This window comes from Sander vitreus, chromosome 3, assembly GCF_031162955.1.
Source record: "Sander vitreus isolate 19-12246 chromosome 3, sanVit1, whole genome shotgun sequence".
Classification (NCBI taxonomy): domain Eukaryota; kingdom Metazoa; phylum Chordata; class Actinopteri; order Perciformes; family Percidae; genus Sander; species Sander vitreus.
The window spans coordinates 25,293,700-25,313,733 of NC_135857.1; the positions used below are offsets into that span (position 1 = coordinate 25,293,700).

Consider the following 20,034-nt stretch of genomic DNA (forward strand, 5'->3'; position numbering starts at 1 on the left):
ACCAGGTTGAAGTGAGGCATATTTTGATCAAACAGCCAGTGTGGAAGTCTCGCCTTTAATATTTGTTGATGGCTAAAATAATTTTTTTGACTCATTCAGAGAAAATATTTCAGATTCTCTCTGTATGGCCAGTAGGGTATTTGCTGCAACACACACAGAAATATGCAGTAACACATGCATGCACACAGATACACCTAAGACCCTGTTTACACTTGCTTAAAAAATGTGTCTTGGGCAATTGGATCAGAAGTGGACAGCACTACATACAAGTTTAAATGACCACCAAGAAGTATTGTGATCTGACCACATATATTTTGTGGTGTAAATGCTAATGCGTCCTAATGCCTCCCCAACTAGGACGTAAGAGAAAAAAAAGTCACCTATGGGGGACATGGTGGTTTTTTGGTGACAGCTTGCCAACGCACTTTAACTTTCCCATTTTAGAATATGAGTTGGACAAAGTGTTGCGTTTGCCCTGTTGAAGGAGATGTGTTTGATTCTGCTGCCAGCGATATCTCCATTTGTACCAACATAACTGCTAATGTGACTGGCGAGTGTGGACATAATTAACTGTGCACAGGGCCCTTTGACCTTCTAGCGGAAGGAATGTAGGCAGTAACAAAATCTGAATACAAGTGCTCAGCTGGAGACGCATGATAGACACAGGTCTAAACGGTGATGTGGCTCGGCTGTCCTATGTTCAGATCACCGAAACGCATACAAGTGTGAACAGGGCCTTAGTGACACATTTTGCCCAGTAAAGATAAGGTGAAGAGGGAGAAAGAGTGGGGAAAGAGATGGAGGTATAAGGTTGAAGTGAGTGGAGGGCAGAACAAGACAGAAGCCCTACAAGGAGGAAATGGAGGGGAAAAGGTGTTTTGTTAAGGGGTGAGAGGTGTCCGAGAGGCAAAAAAGGAGAAAAAAAACGAGGTGAGATGAGGAGAACTGGGTATTGATGGGGATAGCGGGTGGTGGAGCTATCTGTCAGTCTTGGCACATCGTTCCTCTCATTACAGTTTCACTCCCTGGCTTCAGCTTGCTCTTTGGTCCTCCCCCACGGCTAGCCCTGGAGCAGGGATCCATCTAGGCCAGCCCTCCTGTCAACACAAGCCCAGCTCAGCAGCTCTGGCCCAGGCATCTGTCAGCCCACACAGTCCCCTGTCAGCCATAGCCTATTCGCCAGTCCATATTGGCACTGCACAGCGGGGCAAAAACAGGAGTATAATATAGCACAGCATAGCATCCATCAACAAAGCTCATGGTAACACAGCACAGGACAGCAACCGAGCCATCCATCACAAGCAGACCTCGTGTAAACCAAGCCCCCGGTCTCTGAAGGGACTGATAAACAACAACGGCACTTAGTAAAACCCAGTAAAAAAAAAGGTGCATTTAACAATGTTTTTTGTTTACAAGCATCAGCAAATATTTGCTAGCATTTACAAGCTTTTTTATGTTAGCGGAGACTATGTATTCTGCAGAGGATTATGGGCTGGGAGAGGAATCTGCAGAGTATTGCGAACATGGAGATGCTTTTGTGATTAAAAACCGACAAGTATTCAAATTAATAAAGTCGCAATGGCTAAGTAACACAGTTGAGATACTGCATCATTGTGAGGGCTGCAGCCAGTTAATGGGATGGATTTTCATTACAAATCATCCAACCATGTTTCACTATTCCAATCAAATCGAGTTCCCTGCAAGCAACTTGTTTGACATGCCTCAGATCAGGCCAGCCGGGGACAACCAAACTCTTATTTCTCATTCTGGTCCAGCAGAGCCCCAGCACAGCATGAGAACCTCAGCCCTGCCTAGACACACCTTGACAACTACTCTGCTAGAAGGAAGTGACAGCTACAGGCAGACAACTGCTCTGACAAATGATAGGAAGTTCTCTGCTTCCCAGGCAGTTGCTCATTAGTGAGAACAGGAAATAGCTAGTACTGAGCATGCTCTACTCTCTGCAACAAGAGTTGTCAGGACCCTCTGGAGGCTTGAGCAGTTCAATGGAAGACAGACAAAGCATAGGGCAAGAGGTAGCAGAGGAACCTGATCTGTAATGCAGATCAATGAATAGTTCCTTTGATTTCTATTTCATGATGTCCACTTCTACCCGAGAGTGTTGATGAAGAGATGAGAAGGGAGATGTAACTTACAGAGAGAAGCAAGGATAATCAGGAAGAGAGCCTGACGGGGTGAGAAAACGAGGATATCAAGAGGAAGAGAAGTGGAGGAGTGGTGAGGCAGAGGTGCGAAGAAATGAGATGGAAAGAGAGACACGGAATGTGTCTCTGATTGAAGTCTGAGTGTGATGGCATGTACAGCACCATGTGTTGTGTATTTATTTATCTATTTCTTTGACCCATATGGAGCAGCATATGGTGACTGCTAACTGAAAGGAGGTAATACAATTAGGAACATTTGGATGATTAATAGTCCCAGTCACCTGTATTTAGCCAAGAGTTTGCATGATGCACACTCACAGTATACGTGCAATTCACAACTAAAACAGCATATCTCACTTGCACAGATGTTTTAAGTGAATGCATCAGGCTACACTATGAATGCTTCCTCTTTTATTTCACTATATGTCCTCCTTCCTTCATGACCTGGAAACTGATGCCCAGAGACTTTGACAGTTGCCACAGGACAGTTCGAAATCATAGAAAGCTGTTTTGATATTAACTTTAAAGTAAACTGTAGGAGTTTTTTTTTTTTTATTAACAAACTAAAACATTGTGCTCTAGTAACAATAGCTTTTTGCTAATGTCATTCATTCATTAGCCCCGTTTGAGAATAGTGCTATATAAAACACATCAAACTCAGCGTGCAAGGTTTCTGTGCGTATTCATTTTTATCGGATGACAGATTAAAACTATACATACCAACAATTTGGACTTGGCCTTTAGTCTTGTTTAGAACGGAGCCAGGCAAAAAAATGACAAGTTGGCAATAACAAGACAGTATGAGAGACATTACTACAGTGTTTTTGATGTGCTTAAATTAAAGTATGCAATCTGTTAATGACCAGCTGTGGAAAATGTCATTTGTACATATAATCTTCTTCAACTTTATTGCCATATTTTTTGAAAGTTTGGTTTATTTTCTATTTCCCTGCACTGAATTCTATTACAATGGCTGCTCCTTTTAATTATCAATTTTCCACACAAATTCGATTTTTATCTCAAATCAACTTGAGGAGTTTAAAGTCTGTAAAATTAACATATTAATTGCATGATGAATCTCATTACAATTTGCTGAGTAACATTCTCTGGAATGTGGTTCTAGAAATCACAAAGCATCACTTAGGCTGCATTTGCCCTCCAAATACAGTAGTAGGAAGGAACAGCTTGCCACACCAGTCTTTTGTTGGACAATAGCCTCTGTTCACTCTGTAAATATTAATAAAAAGTGTCAGCGAGTATTCTGGTGAATTAGTGTAGTTTTTCAAAATGATCTTATAATTACATTTTGGCATTTTGTCTTCACATCAAAATACTTGGTCTAGACATTGAGAGGTACCTCTTTGTCACCAAAAGTTATTAATGAAGGAATATGTCTCGGAGATCAGTAAAAGGAACGGACAGGGTGACCAGAATCACACGCTTATAATGACCAATCTGTAGATTATAGGCTAAACTCTTTGAACTATTAAATTACATACATTACAAAGATTTGTTTGTTAAACATATGTGTTGCATGTCTGTATTTCAATCCTAAATTCTATGAAATGTCTGTGCAGTACAGTTGGTTTACACAGTGTATACAAGATTACACGTTTTTAAAAGAGACTAAAGGAAACTGAAGGACACTGGTGTCAGGATTCTGTTCACGTCTCCTCTGTCTATCACTTTCCTGCTTTTGTTTTTTCATCTTTTGCCATTTACTTCATGGTAGAAGACAAGTGGTAATAAGAGAAGAGAGGAAGCAAGCTCAGTGAAAACAAACAAGATGCAGACATTCAGTTAGCCAGGGCAGTGTATTGCTTCACTGCAAACACTTAAAATCAGTTCAACTGTGTTTCACTCATTTAGGGCATTGTCACTTTGAATTGTCACACTGTCAGAGCATTACAACCAAGTAGAAAGCAACTTCTTTTTTATAAATCTAATTTTTAAAAAAAGGTATCATACATTGATAATCACAAATAATCCGGCAATATTATTACATTGCATGTATTAGATTGCTTTTACAATAAAGCAAATGTGCAAATACCAGTTTAAAGGGAACATCTTTACACAAGAAAGTATATCAGCAATTCTATACCGTTGATTTTATATAATTGCATAAATGAACAGGGGTTGAACAAAGACAGGCATGTCCTGTTTCAGTAGCTGATGTGCTGTCGACCTCTCTTCTCCCACACTGCACGACAGTGTCACAGACTGTACTGTATGTTCTGCATTTGGCTGAATCAGCATTATAATGGAGCTACAGCACAGCATTTCACAATTCTTTTCAGTGAAATGTTTTGATGTTTTGTGCATATGTGTATGCGTTTCCATTGAATTCTAAATTATGAGTTTTTGTATCTTCGAAAGTGCAAAGGTTTTGACTACAATATAAAGTAAAGGTCTCCAGTTATGAAAAACATGCATGAATCAGGAACCAGGGGGCCATCCTTCATGGACTTTTTGCAGAGGATAAAGCTGAGAACTATCTATATATTACTGATTTAAATTATGTGAGTTAGGCTACATTTCAGTGCAATGCTTCAGATGTTGCCCTTGGACAGAATCTATGCTTTTATAGTTTTTCAGTTTTGTTTATTTTGTTTCATATTAGCTATAAAAAAAAGTGTCTTAATTAGTTTTGGATGCTTTTGACTATAAAGTCTATCAATAACAGCACTGAAGATATTTGAAACAAAACAGGATAAACCTGTTCACTTCAGAGTGAGAAAAGTAGAGGGTAGATGTCAAAGCGAGTCAATAAATACAGTGAGTTATCTGGGCTCCACACAAAGGGAAGGAACATCAACAGGGATTCAAGCTGCGAGTACAAGCCTTCAACAAATCTGACATCCAGCTCCCACTGGGTAACAGGCTGGGGTGACTGCACCACCACTTTTGAGCATCACCCGGGGTCACCTGCCAAAGACAGCTTTACTCCACTACCTCGCTAATCTAGTCTCTTGTAGCTCAACACATTCCAAAGCAGTGTGCACAACCAAGGCTTGGGGAGTCGCCCAAATTTGCATGTGAGGCGCATCCACCGTCGGCATGCATTACGGCTGATATCCATTCTCATTGATTCCGACGTCTTCTCACATTTACATTTATTCATTAGGCAGACGCTTGGCTCCCATCCCTCCTGTGCGAGATGTCTTAGCTTGAGCTTACTTGGCGTAATGTTCTGTCAGCGTGCAACAAGGAGTAAACAAGAGGATACCAGTGTCCTTTCTCATCCACAGGAATAGGCGCACTGTTAAAGGAGATATATTTATCAGAGAGAGGAAGAGGGGCAGATTCAAAAGAGGAGGAGAGACAAGGGTAAAGAGAGACGATGAGTGGAAGGATGAGAGTGTGTGAGGGATGGATTAAGGATGGGAAATACCACTCAACTTTAGCTTTATTTACCCTTGCTGGTCAGCAGTATCAAACACAACACTGCTGACCGGTGTTTCAATATACCCAGCTTGGCCCATTGTTTTGAAGAAATTATTCTACCTTTAAACCCTTACTAAAAACGCCTCTGAGTTTCATACAGCCCACCTACACTGTTATTTATTTGTTTCCTATCTATAAAACTCCACATTTCTTTTCTCCTGATAAGATTACATATTATGAAATGAAAGACAGTAAATTACCTTTTTCTTCTCATACTGCATCCCCTTATGTGAAAACCAGCCTTCTATTTCTATTTCCTTCTCTTCACCTCACCACACTCATTCTTGTTGTGCCTGCAGGTGTTATGTGGATGACAAAGTGTCCAAGGTGGCCTGGCTCAATCGATCCAACATCATCTTTGCCGGCCAGGACAAGTGGTCCCTGGACCCCAGAGTAGACCTGGTCACTAAAGGACAGCTGGAGTACAGCCTGCGCATACAAAAGGTAATACTGACCTAGAAACTACGAAACTAGACTGGACTGTTTATTAAAATGTGATTAAGCATGAGCTGGGATTGGATGACAGTTGGATTTAGAGATGGTAGTGAACAGATTTTTTGTTTTTGTTTTAAGGATCCTATTCAGAAAACATGAAGCATGAGCTTAATAAACTTTGACTTTTTGAGAGCCAGAGCTGTGTTGTTTAGATATTTATCCAATTAATTTATCCATTTATTATGCAGAAGACTGGACATGTTTTACAGTGTATTTAAAAATTACAAATATGTATTTGGATCATTTCTTGGAGAAGTATAATAACCAAAATTTAAATGATAAAGCACTTTATCTGTAAAAAGTAAACAAAGTAACACGAAGGAAGACATACTGCTCTGCACGTAACATTGTGATAATATACATTCAAACTAATGAAATAACAATATTCTATTTCATTGTGCGTAGGTGGATGTGTATGACGAGGGTTCGTACACCTGCTCCATACAGACTAAGCAGCAGCCCAAGACCTCACAGGTCTACCTCATTGTACAAGGTAAGTGGCACTGACAAAAACACCAACGTCATATAAGAAATTACCTATCCATGCCAGCTGGAAAAATATAAACTTGGAAATTGGGCAATAACACACATTTTATGCTAAACAGAATGACAGAATCAAATGTCCCGAGAGTTAGAGGCATCATTGTCCAACAGCACACAACCAACTTACATCAGCGTCACCACGGCTCTATTATTGAATGTTAAAATATGTCGAAAATTAATGAATGTGTATTGTCAGGTGGGGAAAAAGCTATATGTCACAAACACCCGCCTCCAGCAACTGAATTTCTTGTTCCAGCGCAAATGAATCTTAAGTGCACTTAAAAAGCCTTCAGCAGCAGCTTTCTCTTTCAAAAAATAGGAAAGTATTTCTTATGAATGGAGACAGTAAAGTTGAGAGCAAGAGAGAGAAGGTGCTGCGGGATTTCATCCAAGGCCTGGAGGGTGGATCTTTTTTATTTCTTTTGCAAAAAGTTTTTTTTTTTGCCAGAATGCCTTTCAAAAGTTATCTTTTGGGTTTTAAGGTTGTAGCTCCTAAAATGGAGGAGAAAGCTATGCTATACCATTATCAAATTGTTGTACCTGAGAGGGTACACAGCACAGTCATGCTCAGTTTTGAGCCTTTTTTCGTCCTTCTGCATCTTGTTCCCTGTAAAGTAAAAACTGCTGTCATCCCAGAATGCCACAACTATTTTTTAAAGAAGCACAGAGTAGTTACCTTACCACAAAGTAAAGTATCATACATACATAGAGGTATTACCATGCAGCTATGGTGTGCTAAACAAATCAGTGATTGGATCTGCGAAAATTCCCTTAAAGTGCCCATATTATGCTCATTTTCAGGTTCATAATTGTATTTTAAGGTTGTACCAGAATAGGTTTGCATGGTTTCATTTTCAAAAAACACCATATTTTTGTTGTACTGCACCGCTCTCTCTCACTGCTGCAGATCCTCTTTTCACCTGGTCTCTGTTTTAGCTACAGAGTGAGACCTCTTTTCTTCTTCTTCTGTACTATCTTTGATTGCACTCGCACAAGTGCAGTAGCTCAGATGTAGATCATGTCAGCTAGCTAGCTCCATAGACAGTAAAAAGGCAGTTTCTACATCTTCGGTCAGTTACAAGGCAGGATTAGCTGGGTGACTTCTAAATGAGGGCGCACATGGAAGTAGTTCTTTTGTAGATTATGGGGAACTTGTGTGTGTTGTAGCAGTGCTTTGCTATTGAGAATGAGGTAGCATGCTAGCGTTAGCATGCTAACGCTAATGCTACGAGCTAACGGTTGTGGTTAGCCAGCTCGTTTCGGCCTGTGACGTCACAAGCCGTGCTGAACAGCTCACCCAGAGACTGAAGGCAGGACACATTCAGAAACCGTATCTCACTCAGAACAGCATGGATGGATTTTTTTCAAAGTCTGTATGCGTGTGGAAGCACCAGAGACGCAAAAGAACACCCCAAATCCCAGAAAAAGTGTTTTTTTCATAATATGGGCACTTTAAGTTTTAAAATAAAGGCAAAGATAACACAGAAATAATTGTTTTGGTGCCAAATAAGAATGATTTAAACTAAATAAAATACTTAATTATGCGTTCTTTTTTCTGTCAATTCCAATGGACGGAGAATCTGAGTGCAAGAAACCATCAATAGTAGAAATAGTCTTAAAAGATCTTTTTTCAAAAACTTATTTTTCATGAATGGTTAACTCATATGAATGAATAATGTGATGCTTTAATACACATTGCATACTGTATATATTTTGTATTATTCTAACAGAATTATTGATAATAATAAAACAAGGGGTCAGTCCAGGGGTCAGTCCTGAATTGAATATTCTGTGTACATTATAGATAGGATGCAGTATAAGCTGATTATATCCTGAGATAGTCAAATCAGAACAGTCAGAATAGATTTAAACAATATTTCCATATTTATTCCCCTATTGGAATGGTCGGAGGATCTGAAAGGGTTAAAAAAGTTTGGTTTTCTACTCTTTAAATAAGTATTTTTTTTTTATTGTTCTTTTAATGTATCCTTTTTAAACCCTGTTTGTGTGTGTCTTTTCATATTGCCTTGTGCGTCTTTTGTATCCTCTTTTTTATTGTGCCTTTTTATATCTCATGTAACGCATAACTAAGTGCTACATATGCCTTACCTTACTTGAGTGCTACCATGTACAATCATTTTGACATTTAGAATATGCTTATTCATATTCTTGCCGAGAGTCAGATCAGAAGATTGATACCACTTTCATGCCTGTACGGAAAATATCTATCTGAAAGCAGCCGCTTGTTAGCTTAACTTATTTAGCACACCCACAACGGGACATTTTTACACTTTGGTTTTTATACCGTTTAAACAAACAAGGTATAACATGTTAATTAGAGATCTTTAGATTTGCTGGTAGGCAGATTTTGTTACCTTTGGACCAGGCCAGGCTGTTTCCAGTCTTCCAGTCAACTAAGCAAAGCCCAAGCATATTTTTGGGTGCACTATAACCTTTTTGTGTATGACATGTATTACTGTAACTTTGTGGCTTAGAATATCCTTTAATCTGTTGCATGTCATTTCACTGTCCCTACTCTGTCCTGCCTATTAACTGTACACTCTTAAGGAAGAGAAAAATTGACAACAAATAATCTTGGCAGAAGCAACCTCAATAAAACCCATAAACATATTATTCTCCATATTACAGCAACTGCAGTCTTTTGACTGTTTATTTATTTTGAAACTGTCAGAATACCTGGTTCTTTTAGTTATCCTTTAAACCTGAAACGTTTCTGAATTGCTAGTAAGATCTCGGGAGTTGGGACATTGAAAGAATAAGAGCAATAAAAACATTGAGCTGTGCATCAAGGCCAAAAAAAAGAGTTCATTATCCATCAAAATGCCATTGCCACGTCTATGTAGTCTTGTTTTCCAAAGTCACAGTTACATGACAGAAATATTTCTTAACCTGTCAGAAACAGGCTGCCTGAAAGAAACAATGTGCAATGCCTGAGTAAACCTGTTTGAGTCGTGACTCACTCGGATCTTTCAGCCTTGTCTTTAAATTAACTCATGAGACATGAGTCTCTACTATCATTAACTCGGTTCAGTTGAGTCCTACTACAATTCAATCTAAAATGATAACAGCGCCACACACAAACCTCTTGCAACATTATCTACTACTAGTCCTAGCCATCTTAGCTGCCAAAAGCTTTATAACTTACAATTTCGTCAACTCAAGTCAACTCAAGCGACTGAGTGAGCAGAGACAGCCCGAGATAACAGGTTATAGGAACTTCCGACCCACAGACTCAGAGCTGGAAACATTGCAAGCTCTCAGACCATGGGACTCATGAATCGCACGAATCAGCCAGCTACGTTGTCATGAGTGGATCTGTAGCGCTAGTGAAGTCTCTCCTCGAGTCAGGGTGAAAAGCACAACAAACATTCTTTCACTTCTGAAATACCATACAATGTTCTGCACGTAGCCTAGGCCTACTGTAGGTTTGGTGTATAAATGTAGTATATTAAAATGCAATTAGGTCGAGCAGACAGTCCAAAAAAATTGCAAGCTCAGTAGACCATGGGACTCATGAGTCGCGCGAATCAGCCGGCTACGTTGTCATGAGTGGATCTGTAGCAGACGAGCAAGTTTAGTTTCTCCTTGAGTCAGGGTGAAAAGCAAATCCACAACAAAAGCCATTATTTCACTTCTGAAATAACATGCTTATAGGTTTGGTGTATAGATGAAAATTAGGTTGATCGATTAAAAAAAAAATATGCGGGCATTTCTCTGTTCCTGTTTCTATGTCTACATTGAAAACATATATATTGCGTAGGCTACACTAAGTTAAGACCAATAAATAAACAGTCTGGCTCAAAATGCTTTCTTTTCCATGACTAAATGGCTCTCCTGTGAGCAGCTGCATGAGGTGGCGAGTAGCACTGAGTTTCCTTGGAGATTTAGCAATACTGACTCAAGTGACTCACACAACCTGGATCAGTTTAGTGAGGGACTCAGAATCACCCGAAGCCTTAAAAGGAAATGAGTTTGCCAGGCCTATGCCTGAATGTTCAAAAATGGGGTCTCTTATAGTTTGCTTGTTTGCATGTGTAAGGAGTGTATATCTTTATATGCTTTGCTTTCAGCTGTGGATGCTTCAACTCATCTGTTATCCCGGGAAAAAATAAATACTCAAGCGAGACATGGAGTGCTACAGTATATACGTACAGTGACAAATTTAGTGTTGCGCTCCATACATTTCACCATAGTTTATTGTTTCATCAATCAGGAGGTTGTTTTTGTTTTAATTGCCCTTTCCATTTTTAAACTACTGACTGTCTAATGTGAAACCTGACCCCAGATAAATACTAATGTCTGTCAGTGGAGCAAATGCATTTCCCCACACACAGTAGCCTACTAGAGAACTTCCCATAAAGCTATGAACTGAATATATCATCCATTACTAGCATTTTAAAGGCCAATATGTGAATTGATGCTCCTATTCTTGGCTCCATGGCAAAAAAAATTGCCTCTCCTTCCCAGAATCCATTGTGTCTGATTATTCAGCACTTGATCATTAGAATGTCCTGCATCGACGTCCAGAGTTAATGTCGGCAGCCTCATTTATCAATGCTAATGCGACAGCTAAAGCCAACCATGGTTTCTGTTGTTTTCTTTCCCTGCCAATTTGTCCTATGCTCTGCCTCTCAAAGTCCCATTCAATTTTGCTGCCATTGTTATAGTCATCTGATGTATTTCCCCGCTCCGTGGGTGTAATCTTATCCTTGAGGTTCAGTTCAGCATCTTTCATCTAAATTGCGGTGCAGTGCTGAAGGTGTTGGTTTCTGGTAATTACTGTGAATGTATTACTGTGCGTAATCACTGTGAATTTGTATTTGCTTTTAAACGGTGGTCAAACATTGATCACTGATTGATTGATTTGATTGAGACAGATGTGAGGAAACTACTGAATGCAGAATACTGATTAAATAACAATAGTAAGAAGTACATTTCTACTTCATAAAAATCCACAACTTATTTAACTTCTGCTTGTTCTAGTTTCATCCAATAACTTTTTTACTCTGGATGTAGGTTCAAGTCTTTCACTAAGGGAATATAAGATTTTTTTCTTTGTGTGTGGCTACACTATACTATCACATGTAGCCACCTAATTCAACCCTGCAAAATCCAATCAACATTGCAGGATAATAATTCACCCTGCCTTCATCTTTTAATGGGTATGAAAATGTTCCAAGCGTCAAACATTACCCCCGGTTACAGACCCAAGAGTGGGTTCACATAACCAAAGCTGACAATTTTCTGCTAGCAGGGACAGGGACGTAATTGGAAAACAAATGATCAGACAAAGTAAATTTGCGGTGGATGAAAAAGTGGCGAACTCGCAGGGCTCAGACAAGTGGTACCAAGCACAAGGGTCACTGCACATGACAAGAATCCCAATATAAAGGCAGGCTTTCCACCCTAATCCAATTTGATTTTTATGAAACACAGACATTGAAGTTTAGCCGATGGGCAAGCCCAGTGTTGTGATGATTTGAAGGCTTGACTTTGAGGTTTTCCAATTCTATTAGATGTCTAGAGATGTTTAAGTATGATGAAAAGTAAGAGTGTGTGTGTGTGTGTGTGTGTGTGTGTGTGTGTACGTATACATCTATATCCGTGATTATGGCTTTTTTTCTATGCTGCATTAATGGCAGTTATAGTAGTTTCAAACCATTGTTTGATTTATGGTCAAATTTAGATATCAGGAAAAAATGCTCTTCTCTCTTCACTTTTCCCATAGCCTATGGAGAGATTGTTCTAGAATAATATGCACTTTACACACTTTGAACTCAAACCAAATATCACCCCATTTAAATTATAACTTGATGGGATGTTTTAACGTTTAAACATTCCACCATTTGATCAAATTGGAAGAAATATCCTCTGACATCAATCCCAGTGAGGGGGAAGAGTCTGTATGCTGATATCCACGGTGTTAAATCCTGTCTGTAGCCCATATAAACTGCTTGGCTGTCATTAATGATGTTCCACTCCTAAAGTACAGATGGCAGGAGTATATTATTTTATAAAAGAAGAATATTTGACTTATTAAAAAGTTAAATAGCTTATTCCTTTATAACTACTGTCATACTGAATCAGCAAAAACTTTCTTGAACCCATTTGCATAGGACTATGTAACTTGGGGCTATCCAGGCATCTGCAATAATTGTTAACATCATTTTACGTGTGTGTATTTTTTTTAACATTGTTCTATCAGGCCAGTTACTTGAAAAACAAATTCTTATTCACACGCATGGCCTAGCAATTGCTCAACACATAACAGGGTTAAACAACAAACCTTATTACAATGGACAGTAGGCAGTGAAACAAACGAGACAGGAGAAAGAGAGTGATGAGTGGAGAGCAGGAAACAACACACTATGAAAGGGTAATCAATCAGCACAAATCATGTAAGTTCAGTGTTCGTGTAACCTATTATTATAGTTAATATCATACCAATCAGTGGGTATAATACAAATGCATCAGGACACATGACTAAATTCAGAACTGTCATGTCTATGATTGGTGAATAATATACTGGTGTCACGGTTTGTCAGGAAAGGCTTGGACCCAAATGCAGTTTAGATGATTTATTAAACAAAAATGAAGTACATACCAAAAAACCCAGAAAATAACAGGCAAAAAATAATTCCAGAACAGGATCTCAAAACTGGAACTCAGAGACGAAGGGTAGACTCCAGAACACAGCAACAGAATAAAATGATCCAACACCAGACAAAGACAACACAGAGACTAAATAAACCAGGTAACGAGGACTAACAAGGGACAGGTGACACTAGGCTGGGCAAACAGGTGAAACATGTTGTATATTTAGTTGCAGCACTGCGTTGCCGATGTGTGGAGAAGGAACTTCGGTGACACAAACACATTAGGGCAATCACAAGGGAGGGAAAACTAAAGACAGGAAGTAAACTAGACAAGACAAGTGAGACAAGAACAACAAGAACAAAACAGAAAATCACAATCATGACAACTGGAACACAAAGATCCTCTGATACAAATCATTCCTGGTGAACCAAACTGCATGCAATTTATTTTTCTTGTTCCCGAGGACAATTTCCGTCTTCCTTTGTTATGAAAAACATAGGCAGAATTGAAAAAGAAATGTACAGTGCAATTTTGGTTGTGGACTAAAGTGGCTACAAATTGTAATCCTCCAGCAGCCATCACAGCTAAAAGTTTCCGGGCAGAACCCGTGCTTTTGAAATTTGGTTCCACATTACGTCATCAATCTAGATATTGTGTATCGTGTGTGGCTGTGTGCACCAGACTGTGACCCCTGTACTGTGACGGTTCGGCATGAAAACACTAATTGTTACAGCCCTTGTACAGACAGAATTAATTGTGATGCCTTTGATGATCCCCTGACATCTAGCGCCATCATCTTTTGTTCTTAACAGTGTAACAGGCAGACAGTCATTTCGATTTGGAGATAAACAACAGTCATGTTAATGATTAGAGTAGATACATGTAATGTTTTGCGGTACATCAGTGTTTAACAGGGATGTGTTTACTACTGTTGCCAGCCAGCCTGCGTCCCTTTACTTCCGGTCTCTTATTCTCTACTACTTTTTGCTTATTTACAAATTATTTTGTCTGTTTTGGTTTTTGACGCCATTTTTTGCAATATTTGCTTCGCCTGGTCTCCTTGTGTAATAATGCCTGTATTACCTCAACCCTGTGATGCACAATCAAGTTCTAGACATCATTTCTTTCAAGAACTATCAGGATATGGATGCTGCAGGGATGTCACATAAATGTAATAATCATACACAGACTTTCGGGGGGGGGGGGAGCACTGCCCCCCCTGGCGGCTGAAGCGGGTAATTGCATTGTTTCAAAAATGAGTGGAATAATTACTTCTGGCATGACCAGATATTTTATAAATATTTTAAATAACACAAAACAACTAAATGGTGGTAGGTAATACATCTGATTTCATATACTGCTTTAGTAAAAAAATATTTTTTTAGGGCTCTGGCTCTCACCTGAGACCATTGTCGACTAATATGCAGGACGCAAAAAACGAAAATGACTGTTGCACTAATCTGGACATCTTGCCGTGCCAACGTTGCAATAAACGTTGCCTAAATGCCATGTATATAAATTTGCTGTCAGCTTACTAATTGATTGTGCGTTTTGTGTAGATTTGGACTTTTATACATTTTATTCCACTTTGTTTAAACGGCGAAGTGGATCTACTGATCGCTGTGGATTACTTTTTTTTCATTTCACTGGATTACGGCAAAATACAGATCTTTTTTCTTAACGTGTCTTAACGTTTTATGGTGTGATTGCGCTTCGTTTCTGCGGTTGGAGAGGCATCTCAACAGACTGTAGGTCGAACACTGATTGTTCACTGTTACATTTTAGTTGAATTTAAGTTGCGGGGCATTCCGCCAACGTGTGTCTATTGCGTTCCAGCCGTGACGCGATTGGATTTCATAAGGGCAAATTGTTAAATTGTTAATGAGATTTAAAATCTGCTTTAAAAATAAACATATATGTTTATTTAGCATGTTTGTTTTGTCCATATGTGCTCGTGCTGTGTTCCCCAAGTGGTAGGACAGGGCTCAGCTGCTACAATGAGTTTTTTGTTTTTTTTGCCCACCCTGGCTCGAATGTCAAACTCCGCTTATGGTAATAATTGTTATATGACTATAAAGACCAAAGAAAAGACTAAACGGAAATGAAATCTCCCAGAAATGTATTGAAATCACACAGACAATAAATAACTAAACCTTTTGGCAAATTGTTCTCCCAAGTCCTGGCAATCAGGGGGAACAAAACTCTGTTACTAACAAAAATATAAAACTATTTAGGTTTTTTCCCATTAAAGTCCATATGCTTTTATCCAGAAAGGTTAGTTTTCTCATCTCAATTCATTTTCTATCTGCTATTAGACATCAGAAGGCCAAATTTCAGCATTCAGGCTTTATTCTGGCCTTTGCACATATAAATGGGTTTACACCCAGTAACCACTATTTTCAAATATACACACGCACACTCTGGATACAATGCCCACCCCGCTAGGCTTTTCTATTGGCTGACTAAACACCCTTTTAGTTGACAAAACTGCATGTGATTGGTTGATGCACCGATCAGTCAGTGCCATCTTGGATCCCGAACCAAGCGGAGGATTATTATTAACGTTATTTGCATACTAAAAAGCATAGACTGTATAGCTAAATAGCCGTTCAAAGATTGAAATTTTAGATTGAACGTCAATCGTGGATTTATCGCTCTGGAATTACTCGTGAGAGTCTCCGAAAAGTCACTGTATTCCTGGCCGGATTACTAACCTTCTGGAAGGACTACAAAGGCGCCAAACACATTCCTGGAAAGCTGGAGCTCATGGCTATCGAAGTTACAAACAGACTTGACCCTGGTTTGAAAGGTCGCAGAGCAAAACAGAGATTTGTGAATTGATTTTTGAATTGATATTTATTTATGTTGCAAAGACATTCCGCAATGGATTAAAAAAGCTTCTGGTTGGCCTACAGTTGTTAGAGGCATATTTGTCTGCTTTTAAAAAAAGTGAGTCTTTAATGTTACACTGTATTGATCTGGAGATTACATATTACACTATACCACGTAGTTTTAAGTCGTATACAACGTTGTTTTAATTAGCAATTGTTAGCATGCTAAAACACTGAAATAACATAAACATTGTACCTACTGAATAGTATCTGTGCTGCTGCATTGCTATTTTGAACATGTTAGCATGCTGATGTTAGCATTTAACTCAAAGCTCTGCTGTTCTTTACAGTATTGCAGCCTCACACAGCTGCTATCATGACACTTAGCTAGTCTTCTTTTAATCTACTTCTTTTTATCAAATATAATGAGGAGGTTCAGTAAAATAAATTAAAATTAAAAAAAATTAAAAACAGGACACATAAGTCCAAATATAGACCCAATCCCCACCCCATTGTTTCATACAGTTCTTTGTCGAATATATCCACAGCAGCAGTATTTCCGCAAATTCAGCAAATCTCAACATGCTATGCAAATGTGTTTTATAAAATGCAGAGGCTGGGGAGTGATTCATTCACCACACAAGGTCCACTTATAATACTCATCCCACAGGAGTGGACTTTTATTTCATTTAGCCCTTACTGTATCTGCCTGCAGACTGCTGACCCCAATCAGAAATATTGAAGCTTGTTGAACTCTGAGTTCCACTAGTGTATCCAACAGTCAGCATTCATTTGATGTGACTATTTTACCAGTTAGGAAAATATTAGTAACCACAGCCAGTGAGTGAATCAGCTTTTCAGTGAACAGGGTCTTGAATCACTGGCCTAACCACTAGGCACAAGTGAGCCATAACAGCTGGATGAATTATACATAGTGATTATACATAGAATACATGTGTGTACATTTGTGTGCACACCCGTCTCTCTCTCTCTCTCTGTTCTAAAACTGTGCTGCCAATTATACAAGTGTGTGTGTGTGTGTGTGTGTGTGTGTGTGTGTGTGTGTGTGTGTGTGCGTGCGTGCGTGTGCGTCTGTGTGTGTGTGTGTGTTGGTTGGTTGTTTGCCAGATGCAACAAGTTCCTTGAAGCCTGTCAATAGTATTGATCTCTTGTTGATTTGCAATTTCAATAGGCTGCTGTCTGGTTCCTTGTTTTTTTTTTGTTGTTTTTCTTTGTCATTCCAGTGGTGCTTGATCAGCTGATTCAAATCAGCATTGATCTGATGCTATTGAATTAAAGTCAGCACTTGCATATGCATTGACCTTTATGAAATGATTTTAGTAGCCTTGTTAATATAAAAATTGCAATTCGACTGATTTCAACCTCAAACCATGTTCTTTTTCCTCTAACATTGCTTTAGTTTTAAAATGTGGTGCAGCACAGATAACACAACAAATCATATTCACTGGACTGTATGTTCTTGGTTATTTTTCAGTACAACATCATAATTCCTATTTCTGTTGGGTTTATGACAAGGATCAGTATGGCTAAGCAATCTGGATTAGCTCTTAAATCTACAAGTTATCACCCAAACCTTCCTTGCTAGCAGCTTTCCCTCTAAGACAGATGGCATTATCCATTCACAAATGTCACAGAAACAGAGTGACTATAAAGTAGCAGACAAAGTTAATAGTCCCATAAGCAGCTGTTCCCCGGCTTCTGTGACCCCATTTCAATATGTTGTGTCCATTGAGAAGTGATACATGTCAATGTACTGCAGACACTTGCTCTGGAGCATGGAGAATTGACAGAATAAATGCAACAACAGGATGTTGTGTGTGTCTCTTTGGCCATGGCACAAAATCAGAACATACAATTATAGCATGGTGCAAAATGTTGTAGTTGTATTTAGTTCCAGACTTATAGAAAAAGCATTCCCCCCAGGATCGTGACTGTTTTAACCTTTATTTTGTATCTGTCTATCTATCTCTTATGCTTGTTTTTAACAGTATGAGCCCTAGCCTTATTATTGACTCTAGCTCAGTCATAGGAAACAACCTTTATCTCTACTCGGCATCACTGAATTTCAGACAGAAGATAGAAACCATCAAATGCATCCTCTTCCACACTTATCCATTTTTTTTAACTTTCATTTCTTCCATCCTTGTATCACAATGCTGTGGTATTTAAGGAGCTGATCCGCAGAACTCTCTAAAGGCAGCCGTGTCACTCTAAAGAGCACCCTAGCAGGAGGGGGGGCAGGTGTGTGCACCCATATATAGTGTCTGTGTGTTTGCACGTATCTTCTACTCTACAGTCTGTGCAAGGAGAAGGACTGACCTTTTAACAATTGTCATGGGACACTCAGAACCTTTCAGCTGTGCCTGTGAAGCCATCTATCCACTGTGCTCCTCCCCACCTCTTCCCATATCGACGACCCCCTTTGTACTTTCTTCTGCCCCTGCACACCACTTCTGCATCTTGGACCACCCCTTATCTGTGCTGTTGCTGAAGTGTTGTGTTACTTCCTCTAACACTAACCATGGGGTTATATGGATAAGAGGGGAAATAGAAAGATTGGGAAAGGCAGAGGAATTGAAAGGCATGCAGAGGAAAGTGCAGATTAGGTATGGCTATCATTAATTCTAGATATCGGCAGTCTGTCTGGCTCTACTGCTACAGCACCGTGATCACACCCACATAGGCTACACATTATTGCTTGTATAGCCGCCAGCCATGAAGTTCAGACTACATTCTTTTTGCCGGATGATCCCTCCGTATCTGTAAAACCTAAATTTCTTTTATCTTTTTTGTCTTGTCGATTTTATTTCCTTGAAAATGAGTTTGTTATTTTAAAAATGTGACAAAAGGGGGGCCTTATATAAGCTGAAGCTTCTGACCCTACCCTTTGGTTACGACCAATGAAATTCATTCAACCTGAAAAAAATGTTAAGAGAGATCAATGAAGCTTCCATTCACCACAGGAAAAAAGCAAACCATCAACATTTTTTTTCTCGTCATCCGGCAGCCATGCAGCAGCCTCTAATTGAAGTAATAGCTGTTGCTTGTCAGGGGCTTCCCAGCATCCAAGGAGCACATGGAGCATCGCACTTGAAGCCTTGAATGCAATTTAAGCATTCTGTCCTGTGTCAAGTGTATACTGCATACACCACCCTTGATGCCACATGTACAGCAATATGCTATATATCCACACCAAGACTGTGATGTGTTTTCATTAAGGGTGTTTATCAGTTTGGATAGATAAATGGCCAAGAATCAAGAGGAAGAAAATATACATATGAATGTGTTTATTTAGTTGGATTGTGCATACAGGCTTCTAAAGGAAAATTCCGGTCGATTTCAACACGTAGCTCTGTTGTTTGTAAATTTGGAGTGCTGTCAGTAGCGAGAAAAATGAAAACAATCGGTGTTGCCTACACCGAGTCAGACAGCAAGACTTAGGGACCGTCTACAAACTACAACACTGAAAAGAGATACAACAAAAATATTTATTAATTTAATGATTAAATAAGGTAGTGTTTTCAAACTTACCTCAATTATAACTTCTCTCCTGCTAGTTGTACTACAGCACTTACTTTTAAAAAATAAGCAAATGCCTATTTTTGAAAATATTTTTGTATCTCTTTTCGGTGTTGTAGTTTTAGACAGTCCCGAAGCGCACGTCTTGCCGTCTCAACACCGGAACTAAACAGCTGAATTAGAACAACCTTTATGTATTTCTTTCACATCTACTGCAGTCAGATTCACTGTGTTCACTTGGAAGGAATCACTTCACATGGGTAGGCACTTTTAATGACATTTCGAACATGTTAAGAGGCTAAATGCACATTTAAAACTTGCCCTGTTTCAGCCTCCTGGGTGCAAACTGTAGCAGGAGGATAACACGGTGTAGGCAACACTGATTGTTTTCGTTTTTT

General features: G+C 39.2%; 1 protein-coding gene across 2 annotated transcripts in view; it reads left to right on the forward strand.

Annotated features, from left to right (window-relative positions):
- The window catches only part of lsamp (limbic system associated membrane protein), a 450,071-nt gene that overhangs the window by 364,270 nt on the left and 65,767 nt on the right, over positions 1-20,034 (forward strand). For both annotated transcript variants that reach the window (XM_078246655.1, XM_078246654.1), the window contains 2 exons: positions 5,909-6,053; positions 6,510-6,597. In XM_078246655.1, the coding sequence (XP_078102781.1) occupies positions 5,909-6,053; positions 6,510-6,597 (233 nt within the window). The remainder of the gene's footprint in view (positions 1-5,908; positions 6,054-6,509; positions 6,598-20,034) is intronic.